Raw genomic sequence first — 13,758 nt, forward strand, 5'->3', positions numbered from 1 at the left:
AAATTACTATAGTAAATCCCACACTATATTGTAGTATAGTATAGTAATCTATAGTATACTACACTGTGTAGTAACTTACTATAGTATTTACCGTAGTACACTACAATGTCTGGAAAATTACTATATTAAATCCCACACTATATTGTAGTATATTATAGTATACTATACTGTGTAGTAACTTACTATAGTATTTACCATAGTACACTACAATGTCTGGAAAATTACTATAGTAAATCCCACACTATATTGTAGTATATTATAGTATACTATAGTAATATATAGTATACTGTAGTAAATGCTGTAGTAAACTATAGTATTTTTCCCCTGGGATGAGCCCATGGAGGTCCTAGGTCAGTAGCCTACTCGGCCTTATGTAGTTTTAATAAAGTATGATCTACTCTCCGCCGAAACCCCTGTGTCAAGATCCTCCTGTAGGACGCATAACCCCTGCCTGCTTCTTACCATCACCTATTTAATTCACTGCTTAACATTGGCTAAATGAATGAATAGTACTGTATGTGCAAACATATCCATACCTAGATAACTATGTTTTTTAATGTGGTTTCTTATTTCTTATTCATTAATTTATCAATTATTTGGGTAAGATGTAGTGTTAAATGATAATGTCCAACTAAATTAATACCAAACAAGACAAATTCGAAAATGTCAAATGTGTGCTTTTATTTAGATGCATTGTACATGCATATGATATACGAGATACATCCATATCAATTGAGTAATGGGTAAAATAATGCACAATCGTACATTTTTAATCATACATGAAAATTTAAGAAAATAAATTAAACCTGGAAACAAGGATTTATGCCTTTCTTGACACTTCTAACTACTGACACCAAATAGAAACCTCAACAAAAGGTCAGGAATGACAAATTTATATTTTCCAAAATGCGTAATACAGTAGCACCAGTACGCCAGTATGAACAAACATGGTATACTTTTACTTGTGAGGTAGGCCTATTTTGGGGGATGCCGGACCTATCTAAACATGTATTCTTAGTCCTGCCACTGAAATGATTTCCTAAATCTTTTATTTAAGTGCTAAAATTGTTTTTATCTCTGTACTATCATGACAGCTGGAATGGGATGTATAAGACTCATTTTGAAATGTATAAACTCTCTAGGCAGATAATAATAAAGTAAAATCACCACATGACATAAAAAAACGGCATGATTAAAAAGCACACGTAGCTACAAGAATTACAATTTATTAATATCATTGTGTATTTCAGTCTGGGCTAGAGGGAGCGGTACATTTGAGCTTTGCTCCTTGGTTGAGTTTCAGGGAAAGCTGGATGGTGCAAAACATGAAAACTGAAAGCATCTGGCGGTCTGCTCTCCACCCCGGGCCATGAAGGAACACAGGCTTTAAAGGAAGCAGGGTGCAAGTACAAAAGCCAAAACCATGTGTGTGGGGGGGGGGGGGGGGGGGGATGGGTTGGTGGGGGGACGGGTGTTCACATATTGTTCAGTTCCATTAGAGTCTGGTCCAGCATCTGAGTCATGTCAAGGTTCTCCTCTTTAGCATGTGTCAATTTCTCTGTTAGAACACCAAATAAAGGAGATTAATAACACACACGAGACAGATCAGATTAGTGAATTCCATGAGCAATTAGTGATTTACATATCCAAGACACCAGGCCAGTCTTTTAATTGAAGTAGGATTAAACGTGCATACAATAGTCTGACATACCATGCATACAAGAGTAGTTGGATTTAGATTTTGTTATGCTTCATAGAAACAACACAACACACAACCCATTATAAGAGACAAGGCTATACAATGCCAACTCATTGGCTTGTAAGATTTTACTTAAAAAATAATACTGGGATCCTTAAATTGTATGTATTCTTTCAATGGGTTTGTTACCACAATGAAACATTCACGCAGTGCAGGTTTTACATTTGAATGTAAAACTGTATCGGATTGCAATCATTCATATATATCAGACACACAAACACACATCAATCTGTATTAACAACAAACCCTAAACAATGATAACAGTCAAATAATTTAATCCTCATTCAAAACCACTCTTAGGTCATTCATAAGAAGGCGGTTTTTCTCAAGTAGCTGGGAGGCACAATCTTTGCAGTCAGAAAGCAGTGAAGGAGGAAAAAAAGGAGAGATCAGAGGAAAACAGCACGAGGAAAGTTGCAGGTAAATTGCTACGAGATGTTGAAACCTACCTGTTTGAGAACCATTTGAATCCTCCTGAAAATGTACTGAATACATTTCCTTTAAAAAATGCCTGACACGTTAAGTTCCTGTAGTGTTTTATAGGAATGACGTTTATGTTGTCTTCTAAGCTGTATTAAATCAAGACACAGCCAAAAGGGCCAGTTGCAGATCAAGTGCAGGATTGAGAAATCCAATGAAGAGAGAAGCAGACATACTATATGCTCCTGTTGTCCTAAATAAACAGTTATTGTGCTATCTGTCAGGCATGTGCATGTTGGTTAAAGAAAGAAAGACTGAGTAAATGGAAAGCTGTGTTTATTTAAATAAATGACAGGTTATCGTGTACCATACAAACACCAGGTGTCCTCCATTACAACTTCTGTTCCATCTCAGCACAGAGTCAAGCCTTTCTGAGAAACCATCCATCTTTTTTTTTTCACTTTCGCGATAACGGCCAACTAATGCTTCTTCATACTACGCTCAATCTATCCAAATTGTTTGTCTTCTCGGGTACAATCTATCATTGTCAGCTCCTGCCACTTTCCTCGAAACATTACCATCATTCTGTACTCCCTTTGCAGCATTTAAAAAGTGCTCGAATGCATCTATTAAAATGCGGTAGCTTCTAGATCACCTCCCCTATCACTTAATGCAGCTCATTCTGCAGTAGTGTTGTGATGCTGGTGTGATGGTTTATATTCCATTGAACAACAAAAAAGGAAAATATGAAATGAAAGGAAATCTGCAGGACAGAGAAAGCACTATAATGCGATGTGGTCTCCTGAAAACGTATGAGGAAGGCAAGGAAATCTTTCAATTCATAAATCAAGGCTTCCTTGTTTTATGAGAGCCACTTGAATATAAATAGAAAAGAGATACTACGTATATAGAAGGGAGGATGTTTATTTTTTTTTATACAACGCAGAAAGTGTCTAGGATTCTGTACAAGAGATGGGATAAAGCTACCGTTGACATGAGGGGGAACACATGTGGAAAGGAGGGAAGAGAGAAGAAGAAAGCAGAGACAAGAGAGGAAGTGGAAGGGAGGGGAAATGGAGAAAAGGCTGGAGAGAGGGGACAGAGTCCGCTCAGCCGGCAGGTGGCGTCTTTGATGATGAGGTGTAAACAATTTATCTGTGTGGAAGAGAGAAAGAGCAGAGTGAACCACATGCAAAGGCGGGGGTGGGGGGGGGGGGGAGGGGCGGTACCACGTTGAAGGGTCGGACAAGGCGACAACACCACCAACACACTCTTGAGGCGAACCCCACAAGACAAACAGACAATGCATCAAAGAAGTGCATTGTTTGAAACGTATCTACTAAATGAACCAAAGACAGGGTGGGATGCAACAACCACAGCTGCATCAGCATCAACAACACTGCGATGTTCCGTCCATCGTCCATGAGATTACAAAGGTAACCCTTTTCTGATCAATCAGGAGGGCATGCATCGGAAATAATAATCCCACACATGTTTCAACTGGCATCATGAAAAAGGACACAGGAGGCCTCTCTTCCAGACAGAAGTAGACCGTGTTAGTAGAACAGGTATGGACCTTGGTTAGAGGACAAGTGGTCAATCTTCATCACTCTGACCAACACTGTGAGTGACTAGGATTCAACATATTCAAAAGTACCACAACAGCATGCTACATGTCAAAACACGTTTGACTGGCCAGAATATTTCAATTCTGACAGACAATCTGTCCACTGGAAAGGGCACAAGCACTCGAACACCAAGTCAACAGTATTTCCAAAAAATGAAAACACAATGGTCTCACAGAGGACCTCTAAACTGCGTTCTGTCCGTACAATATATTACTCCAGGTGTAGCCACTATTTGAAGCACGTTAACAATGTGTAAGCCACAGAGAGCATATCTACATACCACACTAAAACACAGGTATGGAAGGAAACAACACAGGGTTTCCATCTTTGCCAAATTGCTCTTGGGTACATCATCTTTGTTGATGATTTAAAGAAAACACGATTGACTTCACTGCCTTAAGTGCTGAGTGAGCATACTACACGTGTCTATACAGGCATGGCTGCAGTTAGCAGGAACCATAAACAACTGTAGAAACAGAAGCAGCAGATGGATAGAGATGTCAGCATGCGGATCTGAATGCACACTGGACTTTGAGGGAAGTAAAGGGCAGTTGGAGGAGGGGAGGAGAGGTGTGTAGGCAGGGGGCGGGTGGTCGAGAGGAGCAGGCACAGAGGGAGGTGAATTACATGGAGGTCATGTCGTTGAGGGCGTGGTCCAGCTCCTCGCTGATGGCCTTGTACTTCAGTTTCTGGGCGTACAGCTCGTCTATTGGGGTGGGCCGAGATAGGTCGGGGTGGGGAAGGGGTGAGGTGAGGTGAAAGGGTGCACGAGAGGCGGAGGAGAAAGGAGGAGGAAGAGGATAGCAAAGGTGAATGGATGAATGAAAAGAAACGAAAGGAAGAGTTATACCAGAAAAAAGTAAACAGAAAAAATGAGTAAATCAATGGAATGACTAAGACCTGAGCACGGTCAGGGATTAACACGGTGCTCCTGTTTACCGGCTGTGTCCTCTGACCTCACAATGACGAACGGTTGTAAAACGTGGATGATTTACTCACCCTGTGCTACAAGTCAGCGATCTACTCCATGGCGTACGGGTAAACCTACCTATGCTGCAAGTATGAGTCAGCTCTGATAATCTTTCCTATCAGCGACACACCCTCAACAACCATAAGGAGAAGAGACCTCTTCCTACCTATCTGGGCTCCTGCTGTTGTAACTGCTACAGCTACTTAACACGCTATGACCGATAGCGTGACAGATAAGAAGTTGGTTCACAAAGTCGAACAAAGTAAGGTAGGAGGAAACAAGGAAAGCTTTGAAAACCAGCAGTGAGAAGATAAAAGGGTACAACAGTCACCTACCCATGTTCAATTATTGACCATGACTGGCAGCGGCTGACTAAGATAATACAGCTGACCTGTATATAATCTCTACGGAAAGGAAGTGTGAAACACACAAGGCCAAACGAGAGAATCATACCTTCCAGGTCATCAATGGTCTTCTCAAGCTTGGCTACTGATCTCTCAGCGAACTCAGCACGAGTCTCAGCCTGTGTGTGTGAGACAAGAGAACACATCCATTAGACCCCGTGGACACAGACACTTGGAGCCTTTGAACGCTGCTCTGGAGCCCATTCATCACGGCGGGCTAACGTAGCGTAGCGGGACTTGCCTCCTTCAGCTTGTCGGTGAGGACCTTGATCTCCTCCTCGTACTTGTCCTCCTTCTGGGAGTACTGTGGACGGACAGGGGGGCACACGGGTCAAGGGGAGGACAGGGGCGCAGGGCTCGGCGAATGGGATGATGGGTCATGGCATGCTAGGATGGTGGGATGTGTCTACTGGGGGAGATCCACCGAGGGCGCGGACTAGGATCAGTGGGATCACGCTGGAGCACGGGGCAGAGAGAGGGGTGGGCGGGCACACTTACCTTCTCGGCCTGGGCCTCCAGTGACTTCAGGTTGTTGGTCACAGTTTTCAACTCTTCTTCAAGCTCAGAGCATTTGCTGGTGTTTTAACGCAATGGGAGGGAGCGAGGGAGGGAGGGAGGGAGGAGGTCAGGTGCAAAGGAGAAAAGAGGAAGGAGATTGAGGGAGGACAAATCAAGATGAGGATTGGGGAAGAGAATGAGAATGGGAAGAAAGGGGGGATGAGGGTAATGGGAAAGGGGAGAAAATAAGTATGAACCAAGCAGAATCAAGAAAGGACAGAAACCCCACAGTATTCCCAAGGCGCCCCCAACAGAGCAGGAAGGTGACACTGAACGTTCATTACGGTGGTGAAAGGTAATCCTCAAACAAAGTTGCAGCCCGTGCTATTAATCCACCGAGCTCTAGACACCTCTGCGGCTCTAAATCTTGTTAAGCATGAGTCACTCGCGCACACTTCCTGCCCTGTTAGCGATAGGAGAGTTTCAAATGTCAAAGCGCGAATGAAGCGTGTAAAGAAAGAGGGGGGGGGAGTCGTGTGTGGAGGAGGAAAAAGGAGGGCAGAAGCGGCTAACAGCAGAGCAAGCGAGACAGGGATTTCATTCAGTGAGGGCAACGGAAGGGGAAGGCCCCCTTTCTGCTGACCGCAATACAAAGCCTTTGGTTGTGTGTCTGTGTGTCTAAGTGTTTGCGTTTTGTTTCTCTTTGTTAGTAGTACCTGTATACCGGAGGAGTTGAGTGATTTGAGGCTCTGCTCCAACACTCTGAGCTCTTCCTCCGTCCTTCTCGCCTGGCTGTTAGTGGGTGTGGCGAGTGGAAGCAAACAATATTCAAACACCACATGCAAATATAACATGCAATGGGAGGGACGTGGTGTTTTTAATGGCGTGGCCATCGGGCGTAGGTGACTGCTGCATGTTCACCAAACATGCATGGATAGAGAAACCAGCGGGGTAGAGTATGGAAGCCTTACCCTTCTGAGAGCTCAGCGCGCTCCTCTGTGCGCTCCAGGTCACTCTCAATGATGACCAGCTTACGGGCAACCTTTAGGTGGAGCAAAACAACAATTACTACCAGTGAACTACATTACCCAGAATTCCTGTTGAACCAAGTGCGTGGGTTCTAATCTGATATAACATACGTAGACATGTGTACATATGTACCTAAGTGCTGCTTATAGAAGAAAAATTACGTGGATGCAGAGTATGTATGCTAGTTTATGATGTACCATAAGGACATATGGTAACTATATAGCGTGACAGAAGAACTCGCCTCCTCGTATTTGCGGTCAGCCTCCTCAGCGATGTGTTTGGCTTCCTTCAGCTGGATCTCCTGCAGCTCCATCTTCTCCTCGTCCTTCATGGCTCTGTTCTCAATAACCTTCATGCCTCTGTAGGGGGGGGAAGGGTGGGTCGACAAACAGTAGGAGTCAGTGGAGGGTTGCAGATCCATGGCCCCAGACCAGGGCAACACGCAGAGATAGGGAGTCTCAAGACGGGAAACACAGGTGTTTACGCAGATATCTACAGTACACAGTATGGAAGAATTTAAATAGTATGTTGTTTTCATCCAAACCCATCAAACTGAGGATCACTACATTGAAAGTGTATGATTATTAAAGGTATACTCCTAAATTAACAGATGCCAGATTGGATCTTCTGATCGGTAGAGATGTTGTACGGGTGGCACCCTTGCATCAGCTGAAGGCGATGTGTTTTGTCTAATGCCTGTTTGTACCCAAAACAGATACAAAGTAAACAAAGCAGCGTATGCTTTCAATAGGCCTGCCCGAAACAAACCCTATACGTGCTTATCAAAACGAACACCTGCCATTTAGCTATGTACACTAGTTAGCTATCGGGACTTAGCCACAATGCACTATATTGCTTATGTTCGTAACTGTTGTCAAACAAGAGCATGACAAATGGCCGATATGTGAGATGTTTGAGCATGTTGAGATGCCGACTAGATTTGAAAGTCCATGCGTACGTTAAGCGTATAGACTCGGGCCCTCAGGTGCTCTTAGTGGGGGTAGGTGTACAGAGACAAAGTGAACGTGGGTGGCGTCGTGGGGACAGAACAGCTATGGCTCCGGACAGCCCACCTCTCGCTCTCATCAGCTGCCTTCTCAGCCTCCTCCAGCTTGGTCAGGGCAGTGGCCAGACGCTCCTGGGCACGATCCAACTCCTCCTCAACCAGCTGGATGCGTCTGTTAAGGGAAGCGACATCGCTCTCAGCCTGCGGGAGGGAAGAGGGAGAGAGAGTCAGGGGCAGCCCGGAGGATACTGGAACGTTCTGGAGAACGCACACAGCAGCAGGGAACATATCTGCTGAAACAGACAGACACAGACACAGACACACACACACACACAGACAGATACTTTCAGACACAGACACACACAGACAGACAGACAGACAGATAACGAGGAGTCACATGCAACTGTACCTTACAACACAAAGAAAGCAGGTCAATATTTAAAGGTATAGGTTTTTTGTTTTTATTCATTTTGATTTTGGGTTTTGTTAGCATGCAATCTGCAGCACGGTTCGGCCCAATGTTATACAGGTTGGTTGTAAATCAATATTCATGCTGCTATACTTTAGCAAGCTATATCCGGCTGGATTGTTGGTGTATTTGTGTGTGCCGCATTGGGAAAAGCAGAGTAGCCCTTCCCATAGGATTAGTCGTTTCCTCGCCGTTCCATGTATAATTAATCAAATCTCCCCAGCCTCAAGTCAAGTTGAATGCCCTGCGGACTCGTTATCAGACCCGCGAGACAGATTAAGGGACAAAGACAGGCAATTTCACAGGCGCATCGCAACTGATGCCGCCCCATCTGAGTTGCCGAAGTTTCAATGCAAGTGTTGCTACATTTTAATTAACGGCTCGTCATCTGTGCTCAACGACCAGGAGCCCGGGCCACGCGTTTACAGAAACTGAAATAAGGATCGGCACACTTTCTGGCCAACCACATCCTTAAAATGGAGGCAGAAGTCACTCCAATCCGTTTGTTTTTCTGCTGCAATTTTAACACTCAAGACTAGATTTAGAAAGTATGTGCGCATTGGTTTGTGTTGCAGCCCAGGAGGGACTCTTCTTACGTTTGAACTAAGGTGGCTTCTGCACTGTGTGCGGAGCCACATCAGCTAAACGGGCAGCCAGTGCTGAGCTGTAGCCTACTCCTGCAGTCAGAGGCACCTTGCACATTTCCAGTCCAAGAGACCTTATATGGGCAGGTTGACGAACAACCGCCTGAGCTACGGGTTTTATCACTTTGATGGCCAATTCAATAACTCGCTTTAGCTCAACCTATGCACGATTTGAAAGTGTGCCTTTAACACTTATATATTTTGAAGGGATGCAATTCAATACATCCGTAAACTCCCGTTACATCCACCAAGCTGAAGCGATGCGACGCAGTGATCCGATGGGACGTTATGACTTAAATGCAACGAATGTGTTACATTGAATGCATGAATATCTCATGTGCTACCGACATCGTTTAAAAGCAAGTTTGTACCTCAAACAGTCTATAGTCTGTACGATTAGGCGGTACTGGCTATGTGATAGTCATGCTTACTTCTTCTCTGGCTTTTTTCTGCAGTCCCAACTCCTGCTTTAATCGCTCAGCTCTGTCTTCTGCAACCTCTGCTTGGTCTTGTAAAGATTTTATTTTTCGTTTGACTGATTCCAGCGATATGGCACCGGCCATTGTATCTATAGATGTAACACACTGGGCTATACACTGCTTCAGGAATTCCTTGAAATTTAAATGAGGCTCAATGACGCTTTGAATGGTACAACAGGAAGACATTGAGCTGCCCAGGCGTTCAGCGTCGCGTCATGACTGCGAATTGTACAGAAAATGACAATAAATAATAATCATACATATTTGTATGAGAGGATTTGGAAGGCATTATTTTATTAAACTGAATGGTGTCGTTTTCAAATAAAAATCAATAAATCTAAAGTTAACGCGTAGACTAATTGTATATAACTACCACTTTATTTGCAAGAACACGCCCAGTTAATTTCATCAGCATCCTTTTGCTTCATGTCAAATTGTAAAACAGTGCCATCTGCCGTCCTGTTTGCAGTGGTACAACCAACGTTTTAAATGTCTGTAGTGCAGGCTTACTCCAGTAATCTGAAATGATAACTATTATTATCTATACTTTGAGATGGTGATTAATGACATTGCCGAGTTTATACAAACCCTTTAGTTGTGGGGGAAAAAAATATGATTAAGCTGTATACAAAAAAAACAATTTAATTCATTTATAAAAATCGCCTGACCTACGTTTCCCTAATATAAATGTTTATTGCGGCTCGAGTTGGTTAATCTACATACAACATGGACCAATCACATCGTTGTTCCGTTTCTTTAGGCTTTTAACAATGCTTAATTGAGAAGGAACTATTTCGCTGTCGCGAGCCGGGAGCGCGGCCCCGAGGCGCGCAGCCCCGTGCTCCGCGTTGACCATATAAAGCAGTGGGCTATATTTATCACGTCAGACGTCCAGTGGAGGGCGAGCTAAATATGCAGCTTCTCAAGAAGGCTCCTTCTTGAGAAGCTGCATATTTAGGTCGAACTGTAAAACAAAAACCCCACCCCAGAAAACCCCAAAGAGGTTCAATAATTAGGTATTAGAACCCACTATAGTCTATCTCCATGTTATTTATTGATCCTTTTCTACGTTTGGGTAACAGTCTGCCATGCTTTCTTTGTGTTGATTCAAGTAATACGACATAGTTGTAGTAAGACATATAATATAACAACAGTTTAATGCATCAATGGGACATAATGTCATTCCAGGGAATTGTCAAATTGTCACCAATAACCGGCAAGTGTATTTCACAGGCCTGTTCAGGTAATGTTGGGTCAAGATAAGTTTAAGGGTCAAATGAGAGTTGGCCCTATATTTATAATGACACTGGACACACAATCTGACATTAGGTTCCACTGGCATTGCACTTGTCGTTATATTTGTGGTAACGTAGCGGAAATGTGTAAAGGAAAGTGCAGAAACAGTGCATGTGTGTGTCGGGGCCCTTGTCAGTGGGGCCCTGTTCGTCCCCCATATACTCACGTCGGCGGCTTTCTTCTCAGCCAACTCAAGTTTCTCCTGTGCGTCTTTAAGAGCCTCGGAGTACTTGTCAAGCTCATCCTCAGTTCCCTTGAGCTTCTTCTGCAGAGCTACCAAATCGTCCTCAAGCTGGTTTGTGTGTGTGTGTGTGTGTGTGTGTTTTATTGGAGTGGTGGTGCAGAAAGATTCAGGGGGTGATCAGCAGGAAACAGGAGTGCGTGAAGGCGTACAGGACCGCAGAGAGGCAGAGAGGCAGACAGGAGAAAAACAACAAGAGGAGGAGGAAAGGAGAAGAGGAGTTAGACCCGTGCGCATGGAGCGGTACCTTAGCGGCCACCTCCTCAGCGGCCAGCAGCTTCTCCTCCGCGGTCTGGCCCTCCTCAAACAATTTGTCTCTCTCGTCCTCGGTAATGCGCAATTTCTTTTCCAACTCTCTTATGTCATCCTCTAACTATACATTGGTGTTTAAAAAATACACATTGTCAAGTAAAGAAATGATCAGGGGAACATGTAAATATCATTAACTGTTACTTACTATTACTTGGTCATTTCAAAACATTTGGGCTATACGGATGCAATCCATATTCTAAAATCAAGACTATTTAGAATTAATAAAGTATTAATTATTATTATTTAGCTCAAAAAAACTTTCGAAATATCCAAGAATTAATCCATTGAAAAATTGAAAAGGAAATCCATTAAAGAATCCCCCAATTTTTTTTCTCTTTTTTAACGGCATCTGTAGAGCTCCAAAGCGAACCGACCTGTTTGCTTCTGTCCTCCGCTGCCTTCTTGTCTCCCTCAGCCTGCTCCGCTCTGTCCAAGGCATTCTCCTTGTCCAGCTTGAGCATCTGCATCTTCTTCTTGATGGCGTCCATGGCTGATTATTGTTGTTTGGCCTCACCAAAAAGTCCAGAGAAATCGGAGGGGAAAGAGACTGAAGCGTCTGTACCTAACTGAACGCTAAGCTGGAGTGCGAGCTCTTCCTGATTGTGGCCTGTCAAATATGTACTTCCAAGGGGGGGCGACTGAATTCCTTTGGACATCCAATACGTTTTTTGGAGAAGGCGTGCGGGGATACCTTCAGCATGCCCCGTCGTCTTTAAGGTCCAGCCTGCTGATTCGTTGCTCCCAGACATTTGACCAGTGATATGACCATATATGGGTTGTGGGTGGTTGGGCCCACTTCTTCCTCGAGGAAGGCTTCTTGCTGCAAGTGTAATAAAAGCCACTGGGTCCACTGAGAACATGGACGTAAAGTCTGTTCCTGTCATGTTGGATTTGTGGGGGTAATCATCATGATATCTGTTTCAAAAATTCAATGCATATTCTTTTTTATTCAGTTTTATCTTTCTACTTTTTCAGTCAACACTGTTTCATGTGTGATGTCCCATTGACTTAACATCAGCATCTTATGGATATTTCTGATACTTCTGCCCCCTTCCACAGAGCAGGGATCGGGACCGAGGGGACAGCTGGGCGCGTGGTTCAGTAGCGGGCCAAGCTAGAGACACATATTGGCCGTAGGGCTTTGTCTCATAACAAACACACAAGCTTAGCGAGACAGAAACGTCAAGGAGACCCCAGAGGCATTGTTCACAACGTGACAGACATAGGAGAGGCTACCGGACACACCTGATAATGCACCAGAGAGCTAGTGTGTAGCTGTTGATCTGTCAATTGGCCGGCCACAGAGCCGGCCCGACACACATAGCAGGATTCCACTTTAAGCCCCATTACCCAGACTTAGCAGCTGGCAGACTAGGCCCCGGGCAAACAATGCTCACACCATTTTTTTTTTTATCTTGTTCTAATTTTTATTGGTCTAATGTTATGAATAGTATGAATAGTGATATCTACTTAATGAAAGGGGCGGTGTTGACAAGGCGCACTGTTGTCTCATACACGTAAACCAGGGTTTACATTTGGACTGAGCCACGGCACTAGTGGCCGCGTCCATTCTAATACCATCGATGAAGTTAGGACGCAGACCGCTGTAGGTTCAGACCTCCCACTTTCCACGTCGTGGACGCCAGAGAAGAAAGCAGGCAGGAGATAGGAGGACATTTTGAGTCTCGGCCTGAAGAAGATATTTTTAGGGCAAGCCTCTCTTTCTTGCACCTGCCCTGGTCTATAAAACGGCACCCGCGAGTGTCGGATGGCTGCCGATCACATATACCCCCAAAATAATCTCTTCATCTCATCCTTAGTCGCCACACTCTCAAAGTCCAATGGTTCCTGGACCATCAGCACAAACAGCCATTAAGCAAATGTTTTTTTTCTTATTTATTATATGACCAAAAATGTCATAAGTTGTTTCGCTTGCCAAACATCAGCAAGAGCTCAATGCATATTGAGATAGTGAGTTAATTAGGTCTGCCTATTGGACTTATTAATTGATATTTAGTTGGTTATTCCACTTCCTCTTTGTAATCTTATATCATGCCCGCTGGGAAGGGCTGTGACATCACTGAAGCAGAAATAGGGTGAGGTAGGGTTACCATATTTATTATGGTGATTTCCTTTAACGTCCTTCATTTAGATTTTTAGTATTTTAGAAAAGGGAGAGTAGGACAGCAAATTGCACCAATATACTGTATATTATATTATTGCACCTTAACTGGGGGATTTTAAATTATGCTTGTGTGAAAACCTTTATTTTTTAATACAGGTGTAACGCAGTAGGAAACGTTTAAATACTATGCAGTCACACTTTATTCTTTGTCAATAATTTTAGAATTAACTTGGTTATCTCTGTAGAATGAAAAGCGATTAAAGCTTTCCTGCACTCACAATTTCAAGGTTTATCTCAGACGTACAGTTTATGCAAACTGTAACAATATTTGTATGGAGCTTTTACTTTGAAATAAGAAATGATCCATGAACATGTATCTGTCAGCTCACTGCCCACACTGTGGTTTCTCCACCCATAAGACCACAGAGAACCATGTATGAATATGATTACTATAGCCGCCACCCAGTTCAATAAACTC

General features: G+C 43.7%; 1 protein-coding gene across 8 annotated transcripts; it reads right to left on the reverse strand.

Moving 5' to 3' along the window:
• Nucleotides 1-660: 660 nt before the first annotated feature.
• On the reverse strand, nt 661-11,839 carry tpm1 (tropomyosin 1 (alpha)). 8 transcript variants are annotated; one of them, XM_060062028.1, is made up of 10 exons: nt 11,530-11,765; nt 11,091-11,216; nt 10,769-10,894; nt 7,782-7,915; nt 6,950-7,067; nt 6,651-6,721; nt 5,680-5,755; nt 5,423-5,485; nt 5,231-5,300; nt 661-1,558 (listed from the first exon to the last, which is right to left on the reverse strand). In XM_060062028.1, exons 1-10 carry the CDS (start codon nt 11,641-11,643, stop codon nt 1,476-1,478), a joined length of 981 nt encoding a protein of 326 aa, XP_059918011.1. In that variant the 5' UTR covers nt 11,644-11,765; the 3' UTR covers nt 661-1,475. The 8 variants fall into 8 exon arrangements, with proteins under 8 accessions (XP_059918011.1, XP_059918008.1, XP_059918006.1 ...); XM_060062021.1 differs by lacking the exons at nt 661-1,558; nt 11,091-11,216 and adding exons at nt 2,499-3,334; nt 4,435-4,513 and having other exon boundaries at nt 11,530-11,839; XM_060062024.1 differs by lacking the exons at nt 661-1,558; nt 10,769-10,894 and adding exons at nt 2,499-3,334; nt 4,435-4,513 and having other exon boundaries at nt 11,530-11,764.
• Nucleotides 11,840-13,758: the final 1,919 nt, after the last annotated feature.

Source organism: Gadus macrocephalus, chromosome 9, assembly GCF_031168955.1.
Source record: "Gadus macrocephalus chromosome 9, ASM3116895v1".
Taxonomy (NCBI): Eukaryota; Metazoa; Chordata; class Actinopteri; order Gadiformes; family Gadidae; genus Gadus; species Gadus macrocephalus.

Coding starts and splice junctions, on each gene's coding strand:
- tpm1 (XM_060062028.1), bottom strand. CDS start 11,643: ATGGACGCCATCAAGAAGAAGATGCAGATGCTCAAGCTGGACAAGGAG. Junction 7,068..7,781: donor GCAGCTGATGAGAGCGAGAG/GTGGGCTGTCCG, acceptor CCCCCCCTACAG/AGGCATGAAGGTTATTGAGA. Junction 5,486..5,679: donor TGGAGGCCCAGGCCGAGAAG/GTAAGTGTGCCC, acceptor GTCCGTCCACAG/TACTCCCAGAAGGAGGACAA.